Source organism: Oncorhynchus nerka, linkage group LG24, assembly GCF_034236695.1.
Source record: "Oncorhynchus nerka isolate Pitt River linkage group LG24, Oner_Uvic_2.0, whole genome shotgun sequence".
NCBI classification, from domain to species: domain Eukaryota; kingdom Metazoa; phylum Chordata; class Actinopteri; order Salmoniformes; family Salmonidae; genus Oncorhynchus; species Oncorhynchus nerka.
In genome coordinates, this window is record NC_088419.1 from 55,931,682 (window position 1) to 55,955,794 (window position 24,113).

Consider the following 24,113-nt stretch of genomic DNA (forward strand, 5'->3'; position numbering starts at 1 on the left):
GCCTATGTGAAGGGAAGGTCAAGTCTGATCCACAGCCTGCTACACTGAGCTGTCCTAGATCTCTCTCACCATCCAGACCCCTTTGGGGGGGACCCATTCAAAGAGACGGACCCCTTCAAAGCTACGTCGGAAGACTTCTTCAGGAAGACCACCGTCAAGGCAGACCCCTTCAGCACCCCCGACCCCTTCAGTAAAAGTGCCACGCTCCCCACCAAGGTACTGTGGCACTTTCTGACCCTTGGAATGTGTTTGTATATATTTATATTAAACTCAGTTTATATATGGGTGTATATGTATGTAACTGTTTCTTTCTGCTTGTTCTTGAAGACAAGTCACTTTACAACCAGCGCAGACCCTTTCATATCCATTAGCCCAAAACCCACCAGAGGCCCAGGACCAGGTACTTGCTCAGATGTCTTTCTCCTATTCTTCTACCCCCCCATCTCCCTTTTCTCAGGCATGACTTGTAAAAGTCAGATTTTTGTATTCAGAGAGAACAGGTTGTTTCAGTTGCACAATGCATTTGTTTTCTTTTCACACCTTTTTGCCCAAGCCTGCTGTTTTGACTATATCGGCCTATAGGCCTGTGGGCTGGTGAGCAGGTGTCAAATAGCTGTGAAAAGAGTTCCCATGTTTAACATCCATTTTCAATCATTGAATCCTTGTTTTTCTCACATTTTTAGTTGTAGACCTCAGTAAAAAAAAAAAAAATCTCCCATAATGCCAGGAAAGTGTGGTGGTTAACAAATATCAGTTTTCAAAGACATCAATGCCTCAGATATAATTTGTATGGATAAGATGGGTCAAATAATGACCCTAAACGGTTTTAAGATTGGGAAACAGTTGAGGTTCTTGTGATGTTATATATATATTTTTTTTTTTACGAAGGTTCCCATTCTAAGCAGCACATGGATCACTTAAAATTCACTTGAAACAGTCCCAGTAAAAACAGGAGATGCATTGTGGCTTGGGCCCAGAGGATGGCTTGTGGCATCTGAAATAGCCTAGAGAGGCCTTGGACAAAGCAATCTTTAACTGTGTAAGTTAGTAAGTACTGTAGCTTAGAGATGCCTTGGACAGGGCAATCTGCAACTGTGTAAGGGTGGAAAAACTGTAGCCTAGAGAGGCCTTGGACAGGGCAACCTGCAACTGTAAGTGTGTACGTCCCACTCTCAATCAACTCTTCATTTCTACTGGGTTGCACAAGAAAGTCCTCTCTTTATTTTCCCTAGGAAATTGCTGTAGTCCATATAAACACATTACGCCATGCAGTGTTGAAGTCCCATAGCCATGCTAGAACACTGGGTTGACTGTGGCAGTTGGATGTTTGGGCTCCCGAGTGGCGCAGCGGTCTAAGGCACTGCATCTCAGTGCAAGAGGCGTCACTACAGTCCCTGGTTCGATTCCAGGCTGTATCACATCCAGATGTGATTGGGAGTCCCATAGGGCAGCGCACAATTGGCCCAGCGTTGGCCGGGGTAGAATTGGTTCTTAACTGACTTGCCTAGTTAAATAAAGTTTAAATGTAAAAACAATGTACATGTAGTAGGATCAGGTTTTCATGTTAGTTTGCTTATTGCTTATTACAATTACAACAATTCTCTCTTTTTTTCACCAGCTCATTTTATCTAGCCTATTTTCAAGCTTCTCCTTTTTCTTGACTGAAACTGTACAGGGTTTATATACACTCAGGAGTCAAACCACAGTGTGCCAACCTTTGAGCAATTTAATTTTTACCTTTATTTAACCAGGCAAGTCAGTTAAGAACAAATTCTTATTTTCAATGACGGCCTAGGAACAGTGGGTTAACTGCCTGTTCAGGGGCAGAACAACAGATTAGTACCTTGTCAGCTCGGGGGTTTGAACTTGCAACCTTCCGGTTCCTAGTCCAACTCTCTAACCACTAGGATACCCTGCCGCCCCAATGACTCTGGAAGCACAGCTCATATCAGTCATGTATCATGGAGAATCCTTTTGAATATTTGTTCTCGATAACCTACACATCCTTGAATGTTTCATGTTGACATTTTCTCAGATCTCTTTGGCACGCTCGACCCCTTTGGAAGCAGTACTGCCTTTGGAAGCAGTAACAGCTCATTTGGCAGTAACAGTGGGTTCGCAGACTTCAGCCAAATGTCAAAGGTCAGAGACCCGATGGAAGGAAGAGGAGGCTTTCCAGAATACCAGCAGGTACTTCTACCAAGGACTATGAACTGTATAGCATCTATTTGTTCATTTCCTACCCAGGGGTGCACAAAGAACCGTTTGTGTATTTTTACTAATTTCCTGATTCATCGTCTTCAATGCACATACATCAGTCTTGTTATGAGTTGGCACTTGACAGTTGTGAAATGTCTGTCTGTCTCTCCCTCTCTCTCCCGCCGTCCTTTCCTCCCCCTCTCCAGTGTGGGTTCGTAGACGACCCCTTCAGTAGGAAGCAGGACGGCCCAGCTCTGCCGCCCAAGAAGAGCATTCCACCCAGACCCAAACCACCCAGTGGTGAGTAAGGCCTGAGGGAAAACAGGGAGAAGTGGAGGGGGGGAGTAAGTGGGAGAATAGAGATGGAGAGTGATTGTACAAGAAAGAGAGAGAGAGAGAGAGACGAAGAGAATTGTTGTGCCACAGAGAGACAGAGAACGAGAAACAGAGAGAGGGAAAGGATACTTTTTTTTTTAATGAGGGGGAGGTAGTGGGTTAACCAAGGACATATAATGCCACCAACCTAGGTTTCACTATGAATAATACAACGCCCTGCACCACTGGGTGATTCAGCTATCACTTTCACTGTGCCATGTCATCATATAGATTAATTTACTATTTTACATGAATTATTGTAGCAGCATTACTCTTTGCAATATAGGTCCATTTAATTTTACAGATGTAGGATTTTAATTTGAGCCAGTTTGCTACATCAGAATAATAATCCTGCAGTAAAAAAATATATATATATATTATGTGAATTATAATGAAAGGGAATGGAAACACTAGGCTAACTGTAACTCGCCATATTGGCATTGTTGCATCATCGGTGGGAGAGTTTTAGAATTTCTGAATTTACTGAGATGAATGCCTCTGCACACATTAATGAGCATACTTTGCAGGTTTCAAACCATATACATGTATGAAAACATGGTACATATTTTGAAAGATAAGAAATGGCCCTTTCAAATGATATCTCATTCAATAGAACCACATCAATCAATCAAATCGTAATCAGTCAAGAAAAAACACCTGTTAAGATGTGTATCATAAATGTGTTTTTTTTGTCACGTGTATGCTAAGAATCGGGAAGCAAGTTCAGGGAGTAAATTTAATGAAAAAATAAACACGTAACAAAACAAGAAACACGAATACAGACATGAAACATATAAACAGAAACAGAGTCAATAACGCCTGAGGAAAGAACCAAGGAGAGTGACAGATACAGGGGAGGTAATCAGGAAGGTGATGGAGTCCAGGTGCGTGTCATGAGGCACAGGTGCACGTAATGATGGTGGCAGGTGTGCGTAATGATGAGACAGCTGGCGACGTTGAGCGCCGGAGTGGGGGGGTGGGTGTAAACGTGACATTTTTCTCAAACAACTGCCATTTACACAACTTCCTAATGAAGATCGAGAACAACTTAGAGCATATTGAGTTTTCCTTATTTTATAAGGATTGATCATCTGAGATCAGAATAGTAAAACCTTTTACTGTGAATGAGTTACAGCCATTTTAGTCACCGGAAGTATTTTTCTAGAATTCTATGGAATGTTCTGTGATCGGACACGTTCTCATCTGGATAGTATATTTAACACATATATGCACAAAAACATATTACAAATAGCATTTAGTCTTACATTTGTTAAGGAAAGACATGCAGAAGTTATATAATATCAATAAATCAATAACTTTATTGAAAGAATAAGGTTAGGATAATACATTGTCTCATTCAAGCCTGAAAAAGGTGCAAGTTACATCATACTCTCACATTCCACTAGGCCTATAGCCTAATACACAAAGAGTCAGGATGGGAACCAATTAAAAGCATGCAAGGAAGGGGAAATGACCAGTGACACTCTGATCTACTTGGTGAGGACATAGAGACCCATTACTAGTACTTACAGTTGAAGTCAGAGGTTTACATACACCTTAGCCAAATACATTTAAACTCTGTTTAAACTCAATTCCTTACATTTAATCTTAGTAAAAATTCCCTGTCTTAGGTCAGTTAGGATCACCACTTTATTTTAAGAATGTGAAATGTCAGAATAATAGTAGAGAGAATGATTTATTTCAGCTTTTATTTCTTTCATCACATTCCCAGTAGGTCAGAAGTTTACAACACTCAATTAGTATTTGGTAGCATTGCCTTTAAATTGTTTAACTTGGATCAAATGTTTTGTGTAGCCTTCCACAAGCTTCCCACAATAAGTTGGATGAATTTTGGCCCATTCTTCCTGACAGAGCTGGTGTAACTGAGTCAGGTTTGTAAGCCTCCTTGCTCACACACGCTTTTTCAGTTCTGCCAACAAATGTTCTATAGGATTGAGGCCAGGGCTTTGTGATGGCAATTCCAATACCTTGACCTTGTTGTCCTTAAGCCATTTTGCCACAACTTTGGAAGTATGCTTGGGGTCATTGTCCATTTGGAAGACCCATTTGCGACCAAGCTTTAACTCCCTGACTGATGTCTTGAGATGTTGCTTCAATATATCCACATAATTGTCCTTCCTTGTGATGCCATCTATTTTGTGACGTGCACCAGTCCCTCCTGCAGCAAAGCACCCCCACAACATGATGCTGCCACTCCCGTGCTTCACGGTTGAGATGGTGTTCTTCGGCTTGCAAGCCACCCCCTTTTTCCTACATACATAACAATGGTCATTAATGGCCAAACAGTTCTATTTTTGTTTCATCAGATCAGAGAACATTTCTCCAAAAAGTATGATCTTTGTCCCCATGTGCAGTTGCGAACCATAGTCTGGCTTTTTTATGGCGGTTTTGGAGCAGTGGCTTCTTCCTTGCTGAGCGGCCTTTCAGGTTATGTCCATATAGGACTCGTTTTACTGTGGACTTTCGATAATTTTCCTCCAGAATCTTCACAGGGTCCTTTGCTGTTGTCTGGGATTGATTTGCACTTTTCGCACCAAAATACGTTCATCTCTAGGAGACAGAACGAGTCTCCTTCCTGAGCGGTATGACGGCTGTGTGGTCCCATGGTGTTTATACTTGCATACTATTGTTTGTACAGATGAAAGTGGTACCTTCAGGCGTTTGGAAATTGCTCCCAAGGATGAATCAGACTTGTGGAGATCTACAAAAAAAATTGAGGTCTTGGCTGATTTCTTTTGATTTTCCCATGATGTCAAGCAAAGAGGCACTGAGTTTTAAGGAAAACCTTGAAATACATCCACAGGTACACAACTCCAATTAACTCAAATTATGTCAATTAGCCTATCAGAAGCTTCTAAAGCCATGACATAATTTTATGTAATTTTCCAAGCTGTTTAAAGGCACAGTCAAGTTAATGTATGTAAACGTCTGACCCACTGGAATTGTGATACTGTGAATTATAAGTGAAATCTGTCTGTAAACCATGGGTGATGGTCAGGGGTGATGGTCAGATTCGGGTTTATCGTCGAAGGAATGAGCGTTACACCGAGGCCTGTACTCTGGAGCGGGATCGATTTGAAGGTGGAGGGTCCGTCATGGTCTGGGGTGGTGTGTCACAGCATCATCGGACTGAGCTTGTCGTCATTGCAGGCAATCTCCTCCCTCATGTGGTACCCTTCCTGCAGCCTCATCCTGACATGACCCTCCAGCATGACAATGCCATCAGCCATACTGCTGGTTCTGTGCGTGATTTCCTGCAAGACACGAATTTCAGTTTTCTGCCATGGCCAGCGAAGAGCCCAGACCTCAATCCAATTGAGCACGTTCGGGACCTGTTGGGTCTGAGGGTTAGGGCCATTCCCCTCAGAAATGTCCGGGAATTTGCAGGTGCCTTGGTGGAAGTGTGGGGTAACATCTCACAGCAAGAACTGGCAAATCTGGTGCAGTCCACGAGGAGGAGATGCACTGCAGTACTTCATGCAGCTGGTGGCCACACCAGATACTGACTGTTACTTTTGATTTTGTCCCCCTCTTTGTTCAGGGACACATTATTCCATTTCTGTTAGTCACATGTCTGTGGAACTCGTTCAGTTTATGTCTCAGTTGTTGAATCTTCTTATGTTCATACAAATATTTACACACGTTAAGTTTGTTGGAAATAAACGCAGTTGACAATGAGAGGACACTTCTGTTTTTTGCTGAGTTTATGTGTCATGTGAGGATGATGGTGTGATTTCCCCGCAGCCGTGTTTGCAGCCACCGTGGTGGCAGCTATTGACTGCCTGGTGCACAGGTGACAATCTTCTCAAAAAGGTCTGAGCACTGACAGTCCACCACAGTGTCCTGCAAACAGAGACGGAGAGAGGGAGAGTATTTAAAATATCTAATTTATAGGCCTATTAGTACATAACAGTAATACATAATTGACAGTTAACTTCCAGTCAAAAAGCTTGGTTGAGAGGCAGCAGCATCACGTGGTGGCTCCAAATTCCTCTGGCTCCTCCATTTCAATGTCATCCTCTTTGTCCTTGTCTTCCCCAAGTAGCGATGAACCTTCAGCAAATAATAAAGGGTGTCATGACTGGAAGGGAATTGTACAAGTTATCAATCGGCTTGCAAGGTGACAAAGTTATATCTTATTATCCAAAGGTTTCCACTCACATTTGAGAAAATGTCAAATAACTGAAATAATATTATAATGTATGCCTGTAAGTAGCAAAGAACCCGGATAATTTACCAAGCCCACTACCAGTCTGAGCTTTCAAAAGTTATTAAAGCTAGCTATGGGGTTAGGCTTCAGGCTTAGGTACATTCATTCTTGCAATCAACAGCCAGAAGGCTTTCTATTTTTAGGAATCATAGCTATCACAGATATAAAGACTCATAATATATCAAAGATACCTAGCTATGTAGTTAGCTAGCTAGCTAATAATTACTGTAGCTACCTAGCTATATGGGGATCGTAGCTCCTGCAGCAGCCCTCTCTTCTGCCTGGCTGGCTAGCTAATGCTAATCCCTAGCCAGTTTGTTTTAGCTAGGTCTAGCTCATACCAAATGATAAATGCTATTCTATTTTATGTTGTACAGTTATCAATGAAAACATTTACATCAAAAAGACAAGAGAAGAGCTAAATCAAGTAGGCTAGCTAGTTACCTTGCCTCGTTTTGGCCTCCCGGTGGCAGCATTCACTTTCAGTCTCCATGACAAAACTCAATTTGCTCACTTCTAGTAACGGTCGTTACTATGGCAATTCAAGATGGAGCTACCCATACCTCTAATAAACATTGTTCAGATCAAATTACTTTAAAATAAAGATGTTTCTATGTTACAAGCATGTTTGTTATTAGTGGATTGAATACATCACTTTGCTCAGCTTAACTTCCAGAAGTGTTTCCATTCCGCTTTAATTGACATTTTTGTAGGGGTTGATACATTTTCCGTTAGGGCAAATCAAGTCTGAAATTTCTAAGTGGGAATTACAAACGTTAGAATCATTTTTATAACTAAAATACACTACAAGTTTGTATTTCCTGTTGTGTAGGAAAATTCTCAGCAACAAATGAGTGATCAAATTATGATCCGACATCTGTGTTATAGAATTGTATGGTTTACTATCCCTTTGTCTTTCCCCCTCTGTGGTCTTTGTCACCTCACTGTAAGTGTTCCCCTCTTTTGTTTTGTTCTTCTAGTAAAACACACAGAAGAACGTTGTGAGTATGCATGGCATGGCTTATCATCACATACAGTGCATTCGGAAAGTTTTCAGGCCCCTTGACTTTTTCCACATTTGTTTCGTTACAGCTTTATTCTAAAACGGATTAAATAGTTTTTCCCCTCATCAGTCTACACTAGAGGTCGACCGATTATGATTTTTCAACGCCGATACCGGTTATTGGAGTACAAAAAAATCAGATGCCTATTAATCGGCCGATTTAAAAAAATACATAATACTTTTGTAATAATGACAATTACAACAATACTGAAGGAACACTTTTCTATTACCTTAATATAATACATCAATGAAATCAATTTAGCCTCAAATAAATCATGAAACATGTTCAATTTGGTTTAAATAATGCAAAAGCAAAGTGTTGGAGAAGAAAGTAAAAGTGCAATATGTGCCATGTAAAAAAGCTAGCGTTTAAGTTCCTTGCTCAGAACATGAGAACATATGAAAGCTGGTGGTTCCTTTTAACATGAGTTTTCAATATTCCCAAGTAAGAAGTTTTAGGTTGTAGTTATTATAGGAATTATAGGACTATTTCTCTCCATACCACTTGTATTTCATATACCTTTGACCATTGGATGTTCTTAAGGCACTTTAGTATTGCCAGTGTAACAGTATAGCTTCCGTCCCTCTCCTCGCCTCTACCTGGGCTCGAACCAGGAACACATCAACAACAGCCACCCTCGAAGCATCGTTACCCATCGCTCCACAAAAGCCGCGGCCCTTGCAGAGCAAGGGGAACTACTACTCCAAGTCTCAGAGCGAGTGACATCACCGATTGAAACGCTATTAGCGTGCACCCCGCTAACTTGCTAGCCATTACACATCGGTTACACCATCCTAATTTCGGGAGTTCATAGGCTTGAAGTCATAAACAGCTCAATGCTTGAAGCATTGCGAAGAGCTGCTGGCAAATTCACTAAAGTGCTGTTTGAATGAATGCTTACGAGCCTGCTGCTGCCTACCATCGCTCAGTCAGATTGCTCTATCAAATATCAAATCATAGACTTAATTATAACATAATAACACACAGAAATACGAGCCTTTGGTCATTGATATGGTCGAATCCGGAAATTATAATTTCGAAAACAAAACGTTTATTCTTTCAGTGAAATACGGAACCGTTCCGTATTTTATCTAATGGGTGGCATCCCTAAGTCTAAATATTGCTGTTAGATTGTACAACCTTCAATGTTATGTAATAATTATGTACAATTCTGGCAAATTAATTACGGCCTTTGTTAGGAATAAATGGACTTCACATAGTTCGCAACGAGCCAGGCGGCCCAAACTGCTGCATATACCCTGGCTGCTTGCACGGAACGCAAGAGAAGTGACACAATTTCCCTAATTATAAGAAATTCATGTTAACAGGCAATATTAACTAAATATGCAGGTTTAAAAATATATGCTTGTGTATTGATTTTAAAGAAAGGCATTGATGTTTATGGTTAGGTTTGGTGCAACGACAGTGCTAAATCATCACCCGTTTGGCGAAGTAGGCTGTGATTCGATGAGAAATTAACAGGCACCGCATCGATATATGCAACACAGGACACGCTAGATAAACTAGTAATATCAACCATGTGTAGTTAACTAGTGATTATGTTAAGATTGATTGTTTTTTATAAGATAAGTTTAATGCTAGCTAGCAACTTACCTTGGCTTCTTGCTGCCCTCGCGTAACAGGTAGTCATCCTGCCATGCAGGCTCCTCGTGTAGTGCAATGTAAGGCAGGTGGTTAGACTAGTAACCAAAAGGTTGCAAAAACAAATCCCCAAGCTGACAATGTAAAAATCTGTCGTTCTGCCCCTGAACAAGGCAGTTAACTTCTTGGCGCACCCATCCCGTTAGCGGAATCATTTTCGTCAACATCCGCTGAGTTGCAGAGCGCCAAATTCAAATTAAATTACTAACAATATTACATTTTCATGAAATCACAAGTGCAATATAGCAAAACACAGCTAAGATTGTTGTTAATTCACCTGGTGTGTCAGATTTCAAAAAAAGCTTTACGGTGAAAGCAAACCAATCGTTTATGTAAGGACATCTCTCTCATCAGACAAAACATTACAAACAGCTAGCAGCAAAGTAGATTGGTCACGAAAGTCAGAAAAGCAATAAAATAAATCGCTTACCTTTGATGATCTTCGGATGTTTGCACTCACAAGACTCCCAGTTACACAATAAATGTTCCTTTTGTTCCATAAAATTATTTTTATATCCAAAATACCTCCATTTGGTTGGCGCGTTATGTTCAGTAATCCACAGGCTCGAGCGATCACGACGGGGCAGACGAAAATTCCAAATAGTATCCGTAAAGTTCGTAGAAACATGTCAAACATTTTTTATAATCAATCCTCAGGTTGTTTTTACAATAAATAATCGATAATATTTCAACCGGACCATAGCTTTTTCAATAGGAGACAGAGAGAAAATGTCTGCTCCGCTCCAAGCTGTTGGCGCATGCAAAACTCTGCTGGCACCCAGCCATCCACTGACGCGATGTGATCGTTCTCGCTCATTGTTCAGAATATAAAGCTGAAACTATGTCTAAAGACTGTTCACACCATGTAGAAGCAATAGGGAAAGGAATCTGGTTGATATCCCTTTAAATGGAGGGAAGGCATGCAATGGAACAGGGAGGTTTCAAAATAAGAGGCACTTCCTAGTTGGATTTTCCTCGTGTTTTGCCTGCAATATCAGTTCTGTTATACTCACAGACAATATTTTGACAGTTTTGGAAACTTTAGAGTGTTTTCTATCATAATCTGACAATTATATGCATATTCTAGCCTCTGGGCCTGAGAAATAGGCAGTTTCATTTGGGTACGTTTTTCATCCAAACATCAAAATACTGCCCCCTACACTCAACAGGTTAACCCACCGTTCCTAGGCCTTCATTGAAAATAAGAATGTGTTCGTAACTGACTTGCTTAGTTAAATAAAGGTGTAAAAAACAAATGGTGTCCAAAAATACCGATTTCCGATTGTTATGAAAACTTGAAATCGGCCCTAATTAATCAGCCATTCCGATTAACTGGTCAACCTCTAGTCTAAACACAGTACCCCATAATGACAATGCAAAAACAAGTATATGACATTTACATAAGTATTCAGACCCTTTACTCAGTACTTTGTTGAAGCACCTTTGGCAGCGATTATAGCCTTGAGTCTTCTTGGGTATAACGCCACAAGCTTGACGCACCTGTTATTGGGGAGTTAATCTCATTCTTCTCTGCAGATCCTCTCAAACTCTGTCAGGTTGGATGGGGAGCATCGCTGCACAGCTATTTTCAGGTCTCTCCAGAGATGTTTGATCGGGTTCATGTCCGGGCTCTGGCTGGCCCACTCAAGGACATTCCGAGACTATGTCCCGAAGCTACTCCCGTGTTGTCTTGGCTGTGTGCTTAGGGTCGTTGTCCTGTTGGAAGGTGAACCTTCGCCCCAGTCCGAGGTCCTGTGCGCTCTGGATCAGGTTTTCCTCAAGGATCTCTCTGTACTTTCTGCTCCGTTCATCTTTCCCTCAATCTTGACTAGTCTCCCAGTCCCTGCCGCTAAAAAACATCCCATCTTGGTTTCATCAGACCAGAGAATCTTGCTTTGCATGGTCTGAGAGTCCTTCAGGTGCTTTTTGGCAAACTCCAAGCGGGCTGTCATGAGCCTGTTACTGAGGAGTGGCTTCCGCCTGGCCGCTCTACCATGAAGGCCTGATTGGTGGAGTGCTACGGAGATGGTTGTCCTTCTGGAAGGTTCTCCCATCTCCACACAGAAACTCTGGAGCTCTGTCAGAGTGACCATCGGGTTCTTGGGCGGCCAGCTCTAGGAAGAGTCTTGGTGGTTCCAAACTTCTTCCATTTAAGAATGATGGAGGCTACTGTGTTCTTGGGGACCTTCAATGCTGCAGAAGGTTTTTGGTACCCTTCCCCAGATCTGTGCCTCGACACAATCCTGTCTCGGAGCTCTACGGACAATTCCTTCGACTTTTTTGCTTGGTTCTTTGTGCTGACATGCACTGTCAACTGTGGGACCTTATATAGACAGTTGTGTGCCTTTCCAAATCATGTTCAATCAATTGAATTTACCACAGGTGGACTCCAATCAAGGATGATTAATGGAAACAGGATACACCTGAGCTGAATTTCAAGTCTCATAGCAAAGGGTCTGAATAATTATGTAAATAAGGTATTTCAGTTTTGTATTTGTAATACATTTGCAAACATTTCTAAAAACCTGTTGTTGCCTTGTCATTATGGGTTATTTTGTCTAGATTGATGACGAAAACGTTGTATTTAATCCATTTTATAATAAGGCTGTAACGTAACAAAATGTGGAAAAATGGGTCTGAATACTGTATCTTCTGACTGTTAGAACATAGTTCACTAGAAGCTTTTGTAAGGGACCTGTATAATCTTTGAAGCCTCAACTCAGCTGGTGTTGCCTTCTTACCTCTGCATGATAAAAGTAGAATATGCTCGTCATAGATCAAACAGCAATGCTCGCTGCAGCTCAGAAACATTGTTTTTGACTGGCCTGAAAACCCCTTTTTTTTCTCCACCGTGAGCTCTACTAGGTTGTAAACAGGAAAAGCACTTCATGGGTACAGATACGTTCATCATCTCTGCCAAACAAGTGTCCTTTTCATTCTCCTTTTGAAGATTGAATCAACAGAACAGTTTTGCAGTTGCCTATGCGGTAACTCTGCTCCACATAGAAGCGACTCAATGTGCTTTTTAGCCATAAAGTTACTGAGTGAAAGTCTTATTTCACCATTTAAACCTCACAAAGGAAGTCGAATGGGCCACGCTAATCAAGATTTCACCACCTATCATTATTAAAGGTGCCCTGCTTTATGGTTAAACCATGTATGCAAGATGCAGTGTAATTTCACTGTAGCCTAGGTACACTGTACACATTATAGCATAGTATTCGCAACTTTGATCCATTAGATTTAAAAAATATATATATAATAATAATAATGAATTGTCGCTAATCATCCCCTATCTGTAAAATCCTTGCCTGAGATTAGTGTTTGATGAGTAGGACTGTATGACTGTATGACTGTTGCTTGAGAGCTCAACCCTGATGCCAGGTTGCAGTGAGAACACAGAGCAACATGCCCCAGGAATACACAGATGATCTGTGGTTGGCCATGCTGACACCAGATCGCCCGATGTTCTCAGCTCCACCCTTCCCCACTTCCTCTGTTTCCACTGTGTGCACACACTCGGGTGAGCAGTGTGGCTTCTCTGGCGACCTCTTGCCCGACTCTGGTCACACTCTGTGCCCTGGCCAATGCCATATCTAAACTGCTTTCACACCTGGGTTTATGTATCCAAATTAGAGGGGTTGAGCAGAATTTGCAACAAGTGAAAGGTCACGACATAGAATGATAGTTTGATGTAGATATCTCTCGTTTTTCTAGGTAGTTTCTGAATTCATTACGTAGCAATACTTTAAATTTGTGCTGCGAGATACAGTCAATCATGAATAGGACATACGATATATGTTGTGAGAATAATATAATAAACGTTATTTGTGGGGCTCTGAGATGTGCCTTGTGCATCACATTGATAGACAGCATTGATAATGTGCTGGTATTTTGGAGCAGGGTGGAGCTGACGGTTTGTGGTGAAGAGTATGTGCCATTTACTGAAAGAGAGAAACTGATTGCCTGGCTGTTCAGTGGGCCTGTGAACTGCTAACCTTGGCAGGCCTGGTATAAATAACAGCTCGATTGACAACGTGGTTAACACCTTCAGAAGCAACAACAACCAGTAAGTACTACATTCCCACGGCCCACAGACTCTGCCAGCAATGACTGCCCTACAGAGAAACAGCTTGGAAACATCTCTACCATGTTAACATGGGCTTATTTTAGAGTAGTCACGGTTCAGTTAAATAATTTAGGTATTTAAGCGATGTGGAAATTAAGATAGAGAATACAATGAGTTGGCATAACTAAGGCCAGGAGTTTTTCCTGACAAACAGGTATAACTCTGGGCCATAGTTAGTTGTTCTTGGGCAGGTCATGTGGTCATTAAAAACTCCTGGCCCTAGGCATGTAGCAACTCGGTCTGACAAAAACTCTAAAATCACCCACTGAGGAGAGATCTGATGAACTTGTGAACTGAATCCTGTGTTGGTTAAGTGGGCATGAACTCTACCCATCTGCTCACCATAAAACCCAACATAAAAGAGAAAATAGCTCTCGCCATTTTTTTGATATGGGCTTTATGCAGTATATTGGCCCATGTCATTAAATGCATGTTTAATTCATACCATGCTGGCATGTTGTTTCAGCACACTTTTGTATCTGCATTGTTTGTGTGCGCTCTATTTTGTTTAAGTTGAGCTGCGTGTGGTTTTGGTGCACCACGAGTGTAGCTGAAACTGCTGTGGTTTTCAAAGCTTTTCATAATAGAATGCTCTATTTCTCGTGAGACGAGAAGTGGAGGGAGGGGGGGCAGCATTTGTGGGGGTTGGAAGGCTGTTGCGAGCAAACGTTGATAAGGAAAAACGTCAAATTTCCATGGTGAAAGTGATCAAACCATCACCTAATAATTGTAGTTGACTTCATAACCACACACACTGTGGTCTCTTCTGCAGGGGAAATGACTGTCCTTACTGTCTTAATGTCCTTAGGTAAAAGCACCCCCGTCAACATGCCTGGAGGAGCGGGCGACCCGACCAAGCCCTGCGACCCCTTCCAGCCGTTTGGCAGTGACGGCATCGACCCCTTTCAGAGTAAAAAGGGGGTCGGAGACCCGTTTAGTGGCAAAGATCCTTTTGCTCCATCTGCCTCAAGTAAAGCCTCTAAAGACTGTTCCTTGGGTTTTGCAGACTTCAGTTCTGTAAGTTGAGCTCAGTGATACTCTGTCTCTGTCCAGACCAGTCTTTATATACCTAGCCAATACCTCTGCTTAAGTTCCCACAATGTTAACTGAAGGATCTAGAGCGGAGGCCCTGGCTGTTTATCAACTCATCTTTCTGTGTCCTGGCCTCCCTTCACTGTGCAGACATCTATGTTAATCAATGACCTACCATCACTCCACACAAAGACCAGAGCCAGGCATCTTCCCGCTCAGACCCATGGCAAATTAACCACCATGTAGGCTAACTGTTGACTATGGCATAATCACTAGCAATAACTGCTGTTCATGATCATCTGATCATCACTTTAATTAATTGTGTGATCCAACCCTACCTCATATCTAAGAGGATGACTGAACTCCCACACATTTTTGCCGTCTAGCTGTTTTCTGAGTGTAAGCCTGTCAAAGGTTCAACAAGACTCACTTATCTATACTGTGCTATGATTTTGGTTGGGGGGGTTCTCAACCTATGCTTTGTAGTTGGTTGCACACCACCTACAATGCATTCGGTATTGTGCAGTAAAGTGCAGAGCTGCATTGCAGAAGTGGTCCCCGGTGCTCGTGCAGGAAAGGGTGTCGGCCCTTTTTGTGGTTTAATGTGTACGCCGCGATTGGAACATAAAAAAAATCTATATCTATATTTTGCCATGTTGGTTGTTGTTGTGTAGAATGCTAGAGGCTTCCCAAAACAAGCACAAATGAGAAGTAATTATTTCCATCACCTCTTTAGCAGTCCAATAAGTGGATTCTGGCAGTGTGAAGTATTATTCAACTAGCCAGTCGGCACTTTAAGGTTAGGGTTGAATAATCCAGCCAGTGCGGTGCTATGGCCTGGGCTGTCTGTCTAAACCAACCAATGGGTGTCTCACACAGTGTAGCTATAATCCAGGATGTATTCAGGATCTTCTTATCTGAATATTGACCTTTTCCATCTCAGCTCCCGGCATCAGTCAGTCAGCCAGTCAGACAGTCAGTCACTCAGTAAGGCGGTCAGCCAGTCACTCAATCTGTGCGTACCCAAGGCCAGGCTAGGCCGTAAAGGGGAGCCCATCCTGTGTGGTTTAGTGACTGACAGCTCCAAGCCACTGGTCTGGCTGTGGGATCTGTTGACACGGGAAGCAGTAGTATCACTACTCAGCTCTCAGTCCTGAGTTCTTACCCTTCAGGTCTATGTTGTGTTTCAGTCATGTATGTCCTACTAGTGTTTAGATACAGTATTAGTGTGTATTTGTGTTTTGTCTTTTCTTTAGGCTTAGTTTGCTCAATCTGTTTAGTGTTGGTCTGCCGCATGACATCGGTAGCATAGATCCTGCTTTACCATCTCTGACTTGTACCAAACTACTCCCAAAGTTGCCAAATCTATTTTAACAGAGTCAACTGCTCATACTTTATTTAAACTAAAGAGGTATTATGTTCCACATTGAAGATATTATCTAGAAAAATACCAGATGAACTTGGACCCTGAATTGAATTATAAATATTTCAAGGAAACAAATATAGCTATTAAATGCCTCAATGGACTCTGTTCCATATTTATTTTGGTCAGCATGATTCCAAGAATTGAATGGCCTCATTTGACCCTGACATTTGAATCAGATCTAAGGATGGCAAAGCAATATCTTAGAATGTGTGTGCGTTCTGATATGCATGGGAGAGTTCCTAGCTATACTTGACTTAGGTTAGATCTCATACTATCACTTTAACAGAGAATCAAAAATGGTCATTTCTGTCCTTCCCATTTTCTCTCTACATGTCATCTTTGCATGTTGTTCAACTATGCTTTTAGTTGCTCATTCATTTTCATTTGGGAAACGAACTGAAACGGTCCTCCATGTCGCCTTCTCATAGTTAGTTGTATCTTGTGGTGATGCTGTTTCGTAATGTGCTCGGTGTAAAATGGATGGTGTGATACACGATTAGTGAATTGTTTGTTTGGTGTTTTGTAATTCATTTTTCTCTCGCAGGGCCAGAAAAAGTTAAGGTAAGAAAGTTTAATAACGCGGTCAAATTGAAAAGTGCTTTGTTTTTGTATTTCGCTCATGTACTTTAGGCTCGGAGCACAACCACTCAGGTTTAACAATAAAGAAGCACCTTTCCTTCAACCGCAGAACATACATAAATTGAACATTAAAGTACCGATAGGGATAGGGTCAGTTAGATTGTCTGTGTAGTGGGTATATTTTGTGTGTGTGTTGATGCTTTTGTGAATGTACATGATTTAGTCATAATAGTAAACTACAGTCATCTATGTCCTCTTACGGTAGCCAGGCAGAAATGGAAGTTTACTCTTAATGTACAGGATAAGGTTAATTGAAATCGAAGTACTCTGACAAAACACCTCCTAATGTGTGTTTTGGACATGGTGTGACGGAAGAAATGCCTCTTCTCCTCTTCTCTCTGCAGTTTGGAAATGAGGCCCAGCAACTGGAGTGGGCGAAGCGAGAGAGTGAGCGAGCGGAGCGGGAGCGGCTGAAGAGGCTCCGGCAGCAGGAGCAAGAGGACTTAGAGCTGGCCATCGCTCTCAGCAAGGCCGAGATGTCCCACGGGTGACCTGGACTGGACACACACAGACACACATACATAGAGATATGCACAAATAGACAAACGCATACATAGACAAACTCTTACTAGCGTTACTAGTTCAGACACACACACACACACACACACGCATAACACATTCGTATACAACTCAGAAACCATACCCCACACACTGTGAATCACACATAGCTGGCCATTTTCCTCAGGGCCGATGTGCCCAAGACATGACCGCTTCCTCAACCACACACACAGGCATACGCATGCAGACACAGACCACCGCTACAACACACATACACACGCCACCTGATACGCACACACAGATACACACACCTCGCCACACATTCCCCAGACCGACAAACTCTCAAAGCAAAACAATAGCAAAACAGAACTTTTGGGGTCGGCCTGGACCCTATGTGGAAACGGAACTGGATTTTACTTTACGGTGGGAGGTTGGAGTGGAGGGTGGGAGCCAGCAATCACAATCTCTCTTACTGTTTTTAATTGATAGGTGTGGAGGGGAACGGATGATGGCCCATGGTTTGTGAAGGAGGTGATGCGCTGTTTAAATGCACTATAGAGGCTGGCTTAACCTGTAAAGATGAGCAGAATATGTGTCTGTCTGGTGAGGGAACATGGATCCCCTCACTTGACCGACTAGAGCCCTGACAGATGTGAAGAAGGGAATAGCTAAAGGTTATGGCGGGATGCTTTTGAAGATCGAGACATTATTTTAGTATTGGTTTATTATGTGAATGTGGTGAGCCATGGGAGGAGTGCTGGAGGCTTCCCTGACTGGTTACTGCAAGTGTTGTGTGAGAGAGAGGTCTGTTTGGACCAGAACAAATTGTACAGATATATTTTCTTTCTCGCCGAGTGTGAGATAGTAGATGCATTGTTTTTTACAATATTTCAGTGCTTCTTCAGCGAACATAGGGAGAAGGAATGGATACTTAGTTGTGCCTCTTCTGACAGTTTAAGTAAGTGCAAAAGGCTGTGATTTACACCAAACAACCACAAAAAAAAGACTAGATGAGGGAAATTCTTTAAAGTTTTACTATTGTTTTATTATAGAGGGTTTAATTGCAGATTTGTACGATTTTTATTTAATTTAATTATGTGGTAAGTGTTATTTTATTATTTGATGTAGTATTTGTTAAAGGACTGAAACAATATTGTTAATTACAATTCTAGTTGTAAGAACTGCAAAAATGGATAAACCTGCAAGCACACGCTGCAGAGAGGTCAAAGAAAGTAAGGAATGGCCTGTGGTTTTCTTCGGGCTAACCATCAATGATATGCAAATTCATTAGGTCACGTAAGTTTCACAGCTATAACGTGAATATTCAACGGTTTGCGTTACAGTGTGTCATAGTTTGTTACAACTTTTATTTTATTTTAGCCGCCATTGTCTTTTTACTTGATTTTCTTGCTGATGGTACTGCCTAGCACATTAAACCTGTGGTTCTTACTTCACTTTCAAACTCAAAGGGCAATTCCACCACTTTTCAATCTCATTTTCATTATCAACAGCGCAATACCAGTGTTTACATGTGTAAAAACGGCACTACAGATGAAATAAGTCACGATGAACTTCGCAGGGTGGTGAAAGTGCACGCCACGGTGATCTCGATGCTCCTTTCCAATAAATATCGAGGGTCTTATTCTGGTGACATGATGATCGATGCTTGTCTGCCGTTTGACAAGTAAAAAATATTCTCGCTGTTGTCCATAATAATGTCATCATGTCAACTAGCCTACCCACACTGTATCTGCGAGCTGTTGGCTAGAGCTCTCGTGCCAAGACCAGAGTGGGAAAATGTGCTATTGAACGCAACAGTTTTTGTGACAAAACTATCGGAAGAGTTGAAAATGCGATGGAAACACATTCAACTGTAGATTTTTATTCAGTACACTTAAAACGAAAAATGACATTTTATGTGACCACAACAAGTCCATTTGGTGGAAACACACCCCTAGTGGGAAAATGCGCATATTTTCTTTATGCAGATTTTTGAGTATTCGCATTAAAATCGGTCGCCAATTGGATGGAAACCTAACTACAGAGAAGCATTTTTTAGGACCTTTCTTCTTATCTTTTTAACCACAGATCATAGAAACGCGTCCTTTTCACATATGTAGACAATGGTATGGTGCTGGTCATAATGAATATGAGGTTGAAAAGTGGCAGAATTGCCCTTTAAGCTTTGAATTGAACTGAATAGAGATGATGATAATAGTAGCTCATATGAAAATGACAGTTGCACTCATTTCCCCTTTGTTTTATGTTCTCCTGTTGTATTGAACTATATGTGTCCTACTGTACATGTGTCCATTACCTTTAATAAGCTTCCATGTAATGCCATTGTTGTCCCCTACTATTGGAGTAGTCTGAGAGAAAAGACCTATCCTGAGCCATATGTTGTGAAAATGTATTATTAAAGCTACGTTCTCCTTTGGGTTGGGGAAGGACATGATTTAAGTTACAATTCTGTGGTATGGACCATTAACACTGCCACTAGGTGGAAATTGCAACCATCTCTCCCTGATATTTATTTGTTTATGTTTACATATCAATCTTCTTTGCTGTAGTGGTTACAACAGTGTAATAATTTTCTATGAGAAGAACCTGTTCTGGTACAGATCTGACCTTTAATCGGGCTGCTGTTTATAGCTGAGGTAACCTGTGGTCGTCTGCATTCAGCCCTGTGGTGTTTTAATCACAGGTCAGACACCGAAGCTTGGAATGCCAACACTCCCGCCCTTACCCAGAATGCTCTGTGTCAGAACCCCTGTAATGTGTCCTCGGGTTAGGGGAAATCCACAGTGAGTGTGCTTGGTTGGCCGTAGACCAGGCCACAGCTCTCTGTTCATTGGTCACTTCATGCCCCTTTTTATACCTTAAACATCCATCCATCCTTTCTTACTCCATTCTTTGAAGTTATCATTGATCTGTCACTATTGGATTGGTGAAAGAAAGGGTTCCATGATGTATCCCAATCACCCATCTAATCATGTCAGATTAGGGAGGCAGGATGGAAGGATGCATTTTGAGACTATTGAAACAGGGCCCAAGTGTTCTCTCATCCACTACCTAGTGTTCTCTACGTACTTACCACTCATGCTGTATTTTGTCTTTGATACCACCATTGTGCAATAGATTTTATTTCTTATTTTCTCGTTGTTCGGGTGTTCGAGTTTGATCATGTGTATAGGGATACATGCAGAGGCCTGTATATCTATTGTACAAGCCAAACAGATTGTAGAGGACTTTTCTTTTGGTTTTCTGGTTTTCTGACAACTGATCTGACTTCTATAGCTTGGTGCATTCCTTTTCCATTTGGCCTGCCTTTGACTCTCCCTCTATAGATGAAAATAAGAAATAATCCAGCTGTCTTTCTGCATTGTATAAGATGTACACAAACTGTATATTATGTCCGTTAATATTTGTTTCATGAGAAGTGGAAAAATGTGTGTAACTTGAAACAGGATATATGCAAAAATACAAACGCTTGGATTTATTTGAAATGCTAATCCCCTGTACATGGTCATTGTTTACTAGAATAAACATTTCAGTTAAATTGATAGGTCTCTGGGTTTTTTTTTCTTCTCTTAATTCCATTGATTTGACTTTTGTACTTATATTAGGACATCGCATTTAATTTCACATGTTTTATAGATTATATCATATGATTCATAGTCTTAATACAAATGCACAAACCCCTGTCTGTCTAGGCTGTGTTTAAAATCTCCTTTGTGTTCATTTGAACCGGTATACATAGCATACAGGCAGTGGAAATTGTGTTTTTTCTTTAGTATGAATCTTAAGGATTCCATCAGTGCTGCAAGTGTAGTGATTCCTATGTTGTTGAATCTTTGTTGGTCCATGGTGTGTAATGAGGAGCAAAGAGATGCTGCACTTGACACATTTATGAAATTACTTATTCCAGTTACTTATAAAACATACAACCATTAAGAAAATGACTGTAAAAACGGTTAAATCCCCGTGGATTGATGAGGAATTGAAAAATTGTATGGTTGAGAGGGATGAGGCAATAGGAATGGCAAATAAGTCTGGCTGCACAACCGATTGGCAAACGTATTGTAAATTGAGAATTCATGTGACTAAACTGAATAAAAAGAAGAAGAAACTACACTATGAAACAAAGATAAATGACATAAAGAATAATAGTGAAAAGCTTTGTAGCATCTTAAATTACATTTTGGTAAAAAAGGCAAACTCAGGTCCATCACTCATTGAATCAGGTGGCTCATTCGTCACAAGACCAACTGATATTGCCAACTACTACTATGATTTTTTCATTGGTAAGACTAGCAAACTTAAGCATGACATGCCAGCAACAAACGCCGACACTACACATCCAAGTCTATCTGACCAAATTATGAAAGACAAGCATTGTCATTTCGAATTCCGTAAAGTGAGTGTGGAAGAGGTGAACAAATTATTGTTGTCTATCAACAATGACAAGCCACCGGGGTCTGACAACTTGGATGGAAAATTAATGAGGATAAATCGGTGTCACGGCTTTCTTCCTGGGAAGGAGAGGCGGACCAAAACGCAGCGTGGTTATAGTTCATGGTTCTTTAATAAGAAAACTCAAACATGAACAAACTACAAAACAATAAACTTGAAAACCGTAACAGTCCTAACTGGTGCATAAAACACAAAGACAGGAAACAATCACCCACAAAATACCCAAAGAATATGGCTGCCTAAATATGGTTCCCAATCAGAAACAACAATAAACACCTGCCTCTGATTGAGAACCAATCTAGGCAACCATAGACTTACCTAGACACCTAAACTGAACACAACCCCATTAATCTACAAAAAACCCTAGACAAGTAAAAACACATAAATCACCCATATCACACCCTGGCCTAACCAAAATAATAAAGAAAACAAAGATAACTAATGCCAGGGCGTGACAGTACCCCCCCAAAGGTGCGGACTCCTGGCCGCACACCTAAACCCATAGGGGAGGGTTTGGGTGGGCGTCTGTCCACGGTGGCGGCTTTGGCACGGGACGTGGACCCCACTCCACCATAGTCTTTGTCCGCTTTTTTAGCGTCCTTTGAGTGGCGACCCTCGCCGCCAACCTTGGCCTAGTAACCCTAACAAAGGGCCCACCTGGACTGAGGGGTGCCTCATTACTGAGGAAGCTCAGGACTGAGGGGTAGCTCAGGACTAAGAGGTAGCTCAGGCAGGTTGACGGCTCTGGCAGATCCTGGCTGAATGGCGGCTCTGGCGGATCCTGGCTGACCGGCGGCTCTGGTGGATCCTGGCTGACCGGCGGCTCTGGCGGATCCTGGCTGACCGGCGGCTCTGGCGGATCCTGGCTGACCGGCGACTCTGGCGGATCCGGCTGACCGGCGGCTCTGGAAGATCCTGGCTGACCGGCGGCTGGCTCTGGAAGATCCCGGCTGACCGGCGGCTTTGGAAGATCCCGGCTGACTGGCGGCTCTGGAGGATCCCGGCAGCTCTGGCGGCGCCATGCTGACCGGCGGCTCTGGCGGCTCCATGACAGACGGGAGACTCTGGCGGCTCATGACAGACGGGAGACTCTGGCGGCTCTGGACAGACGGGAGACTCTGGCGGCTCTGGACAGATGGGAGACTCTAGCGGCTCTGGACAGACGGGAGACTCTAGCGGCTCTGGACAGACAGGAGACTCTAGCGGCTCTGGACAGACGGGAGACTCTAGCGGCTCTGGACAGACGGGAGACTCTGGCGGCTCTGGACAGACGGGAGACTCTAGCGGCTCTGGACAGACGGGAGACTCTAGCGGCTCTGGACAGATGGGAGACTCTAGCGGCTCTGGACAGACGGGAGACTCTAGCGGCTCTGGACAGACGGGAGACTCTAACAGCTCTGGACAGACGGGAGCCTCTAGAGGCTCTGGACAGACGGGAGACTCTAGCAGCTCTAGACAGACGGGAGACTGTAGCAGCTCTGGACAGCCAGGAGACTCTAGCAGATCTGGACAGACGAGGCGCACTGTAAGGCCTGGTGCGTGGTGCCGGCGCTGGTGGTACTGGGCCGAGGACACGCACCTCAGGTCGAGTGCGGGGAGGAGGAACAGGGAATATTGGGCTCTGGACACGCACAGGAAGCCTGGTGCGGGGGGGCTGCCACCGGAGGGATGGTGCGTGGAGGTTGCACTGGATAGACCGGACCGTGCAGGCTCACTGGAGCTCTTGAGCACCGAGCCTGGCCAACCTTACCGGTCACCTTGCCAGTGCAGCGAGGTGGAATAGCCCGCACTGGGCTGTGCAGGCGAACCGGGGACACCATGCGTAAGGCTGGTGCCATGTACGCCGGCCCAAGGAGACGCACTGGAGACCAGATGCGTAGAGCCGGCTTCATGGCACTTGGCTCGATGCCCACTCTAGCCCGGCCGATACGAGGAGCTGGTATGTACCGCACCGGGCTATGCACCCGCACTGGGGACACCGTGCGCTCCAAAGCATAACACGGTGCCTGCTCTCCGGTAACGGAGTTGGCGCAGGTCTCCTACCTGGCTTTGCCATACTCCCCCCCAATACATTTTAGGGGCTGACTCTCGGGCTTCCTACCTCGCCGCCGTGCTCGTTTCTCCAACTCCATTCTCCTATAACCCTCCTCGCACTGCTCCAGCGAATTCCAGGCAGGCTCCGGCACTCTCCCTGGGTCGACCGCCCACTTGTCTATCTCTTCCCAAGTCGTATTGTCCAGATTCTGCTCCCAAGTCCAATAATCCTGACATCGCTGCTCCTCCTGCCGCTGCCTGTAAACCACGCCGCTTGGTCCTGTTGTGGTGGGTGATTTTGTTACTGCTTTCTTCCTGGGAAGGAGAGGCGGACCAAAACGCAGCGTGGTT

The 24,113-nt window shown here is 43.0% G+C and overlaps 1 protein-coding gene across 11 annotated transcripts in view; it reads left to right on the forward strand.

Moving 5' to 3' along the window:
* LOC115108230 (epidermal growth factor receptor substrate 15-like 1) overlaps positions 1–20,818 on the forward strand; it is a 36,386-nt gene extending 15,568 nt beyond the window's left edge. For 3 of the 11 annotated variants that reach the window (XM_029632327.2, XM_029632332.2, XM_065008979.1), the window contains 7 exons: positions 59–216; positions 328–400; positions 2,036–2,190; positions 2,406–2,499; positions 7,786–7,806; positions 14,469–14,677; positions 17,102–20,818. In XM_029632327.2, the coding sequence (XP_029488187.1) occupies positions 59–216; positions 328–400; positions 2,036–2,190; positions 2,406–2,499; positions 7,786–7,806; positions 14,469–14,677; positions 17,102–17,248 (857 nt within the window). In that variant the 3' untranslated portion in view covers positions 17,249–20,818. Of the gene's footprint in view, positions 1–58; positions 217–327; positions 401–2,035; positions 2,191–2,405; positions 2,500–7,785; positions 7,807–14,468; positions 14,687–16,662; positions 16,680–17,101 lie in introns of those variants that run through there. The other 8 variants (XM_029632328.2, XM_029632336.2, XM_065008980.1 and 5 more) reach the window with 6 other exon arrangements.
* The last annotated feature ends 3,295 nt before the right edge of the window (positions 20,819–24,113 follow it).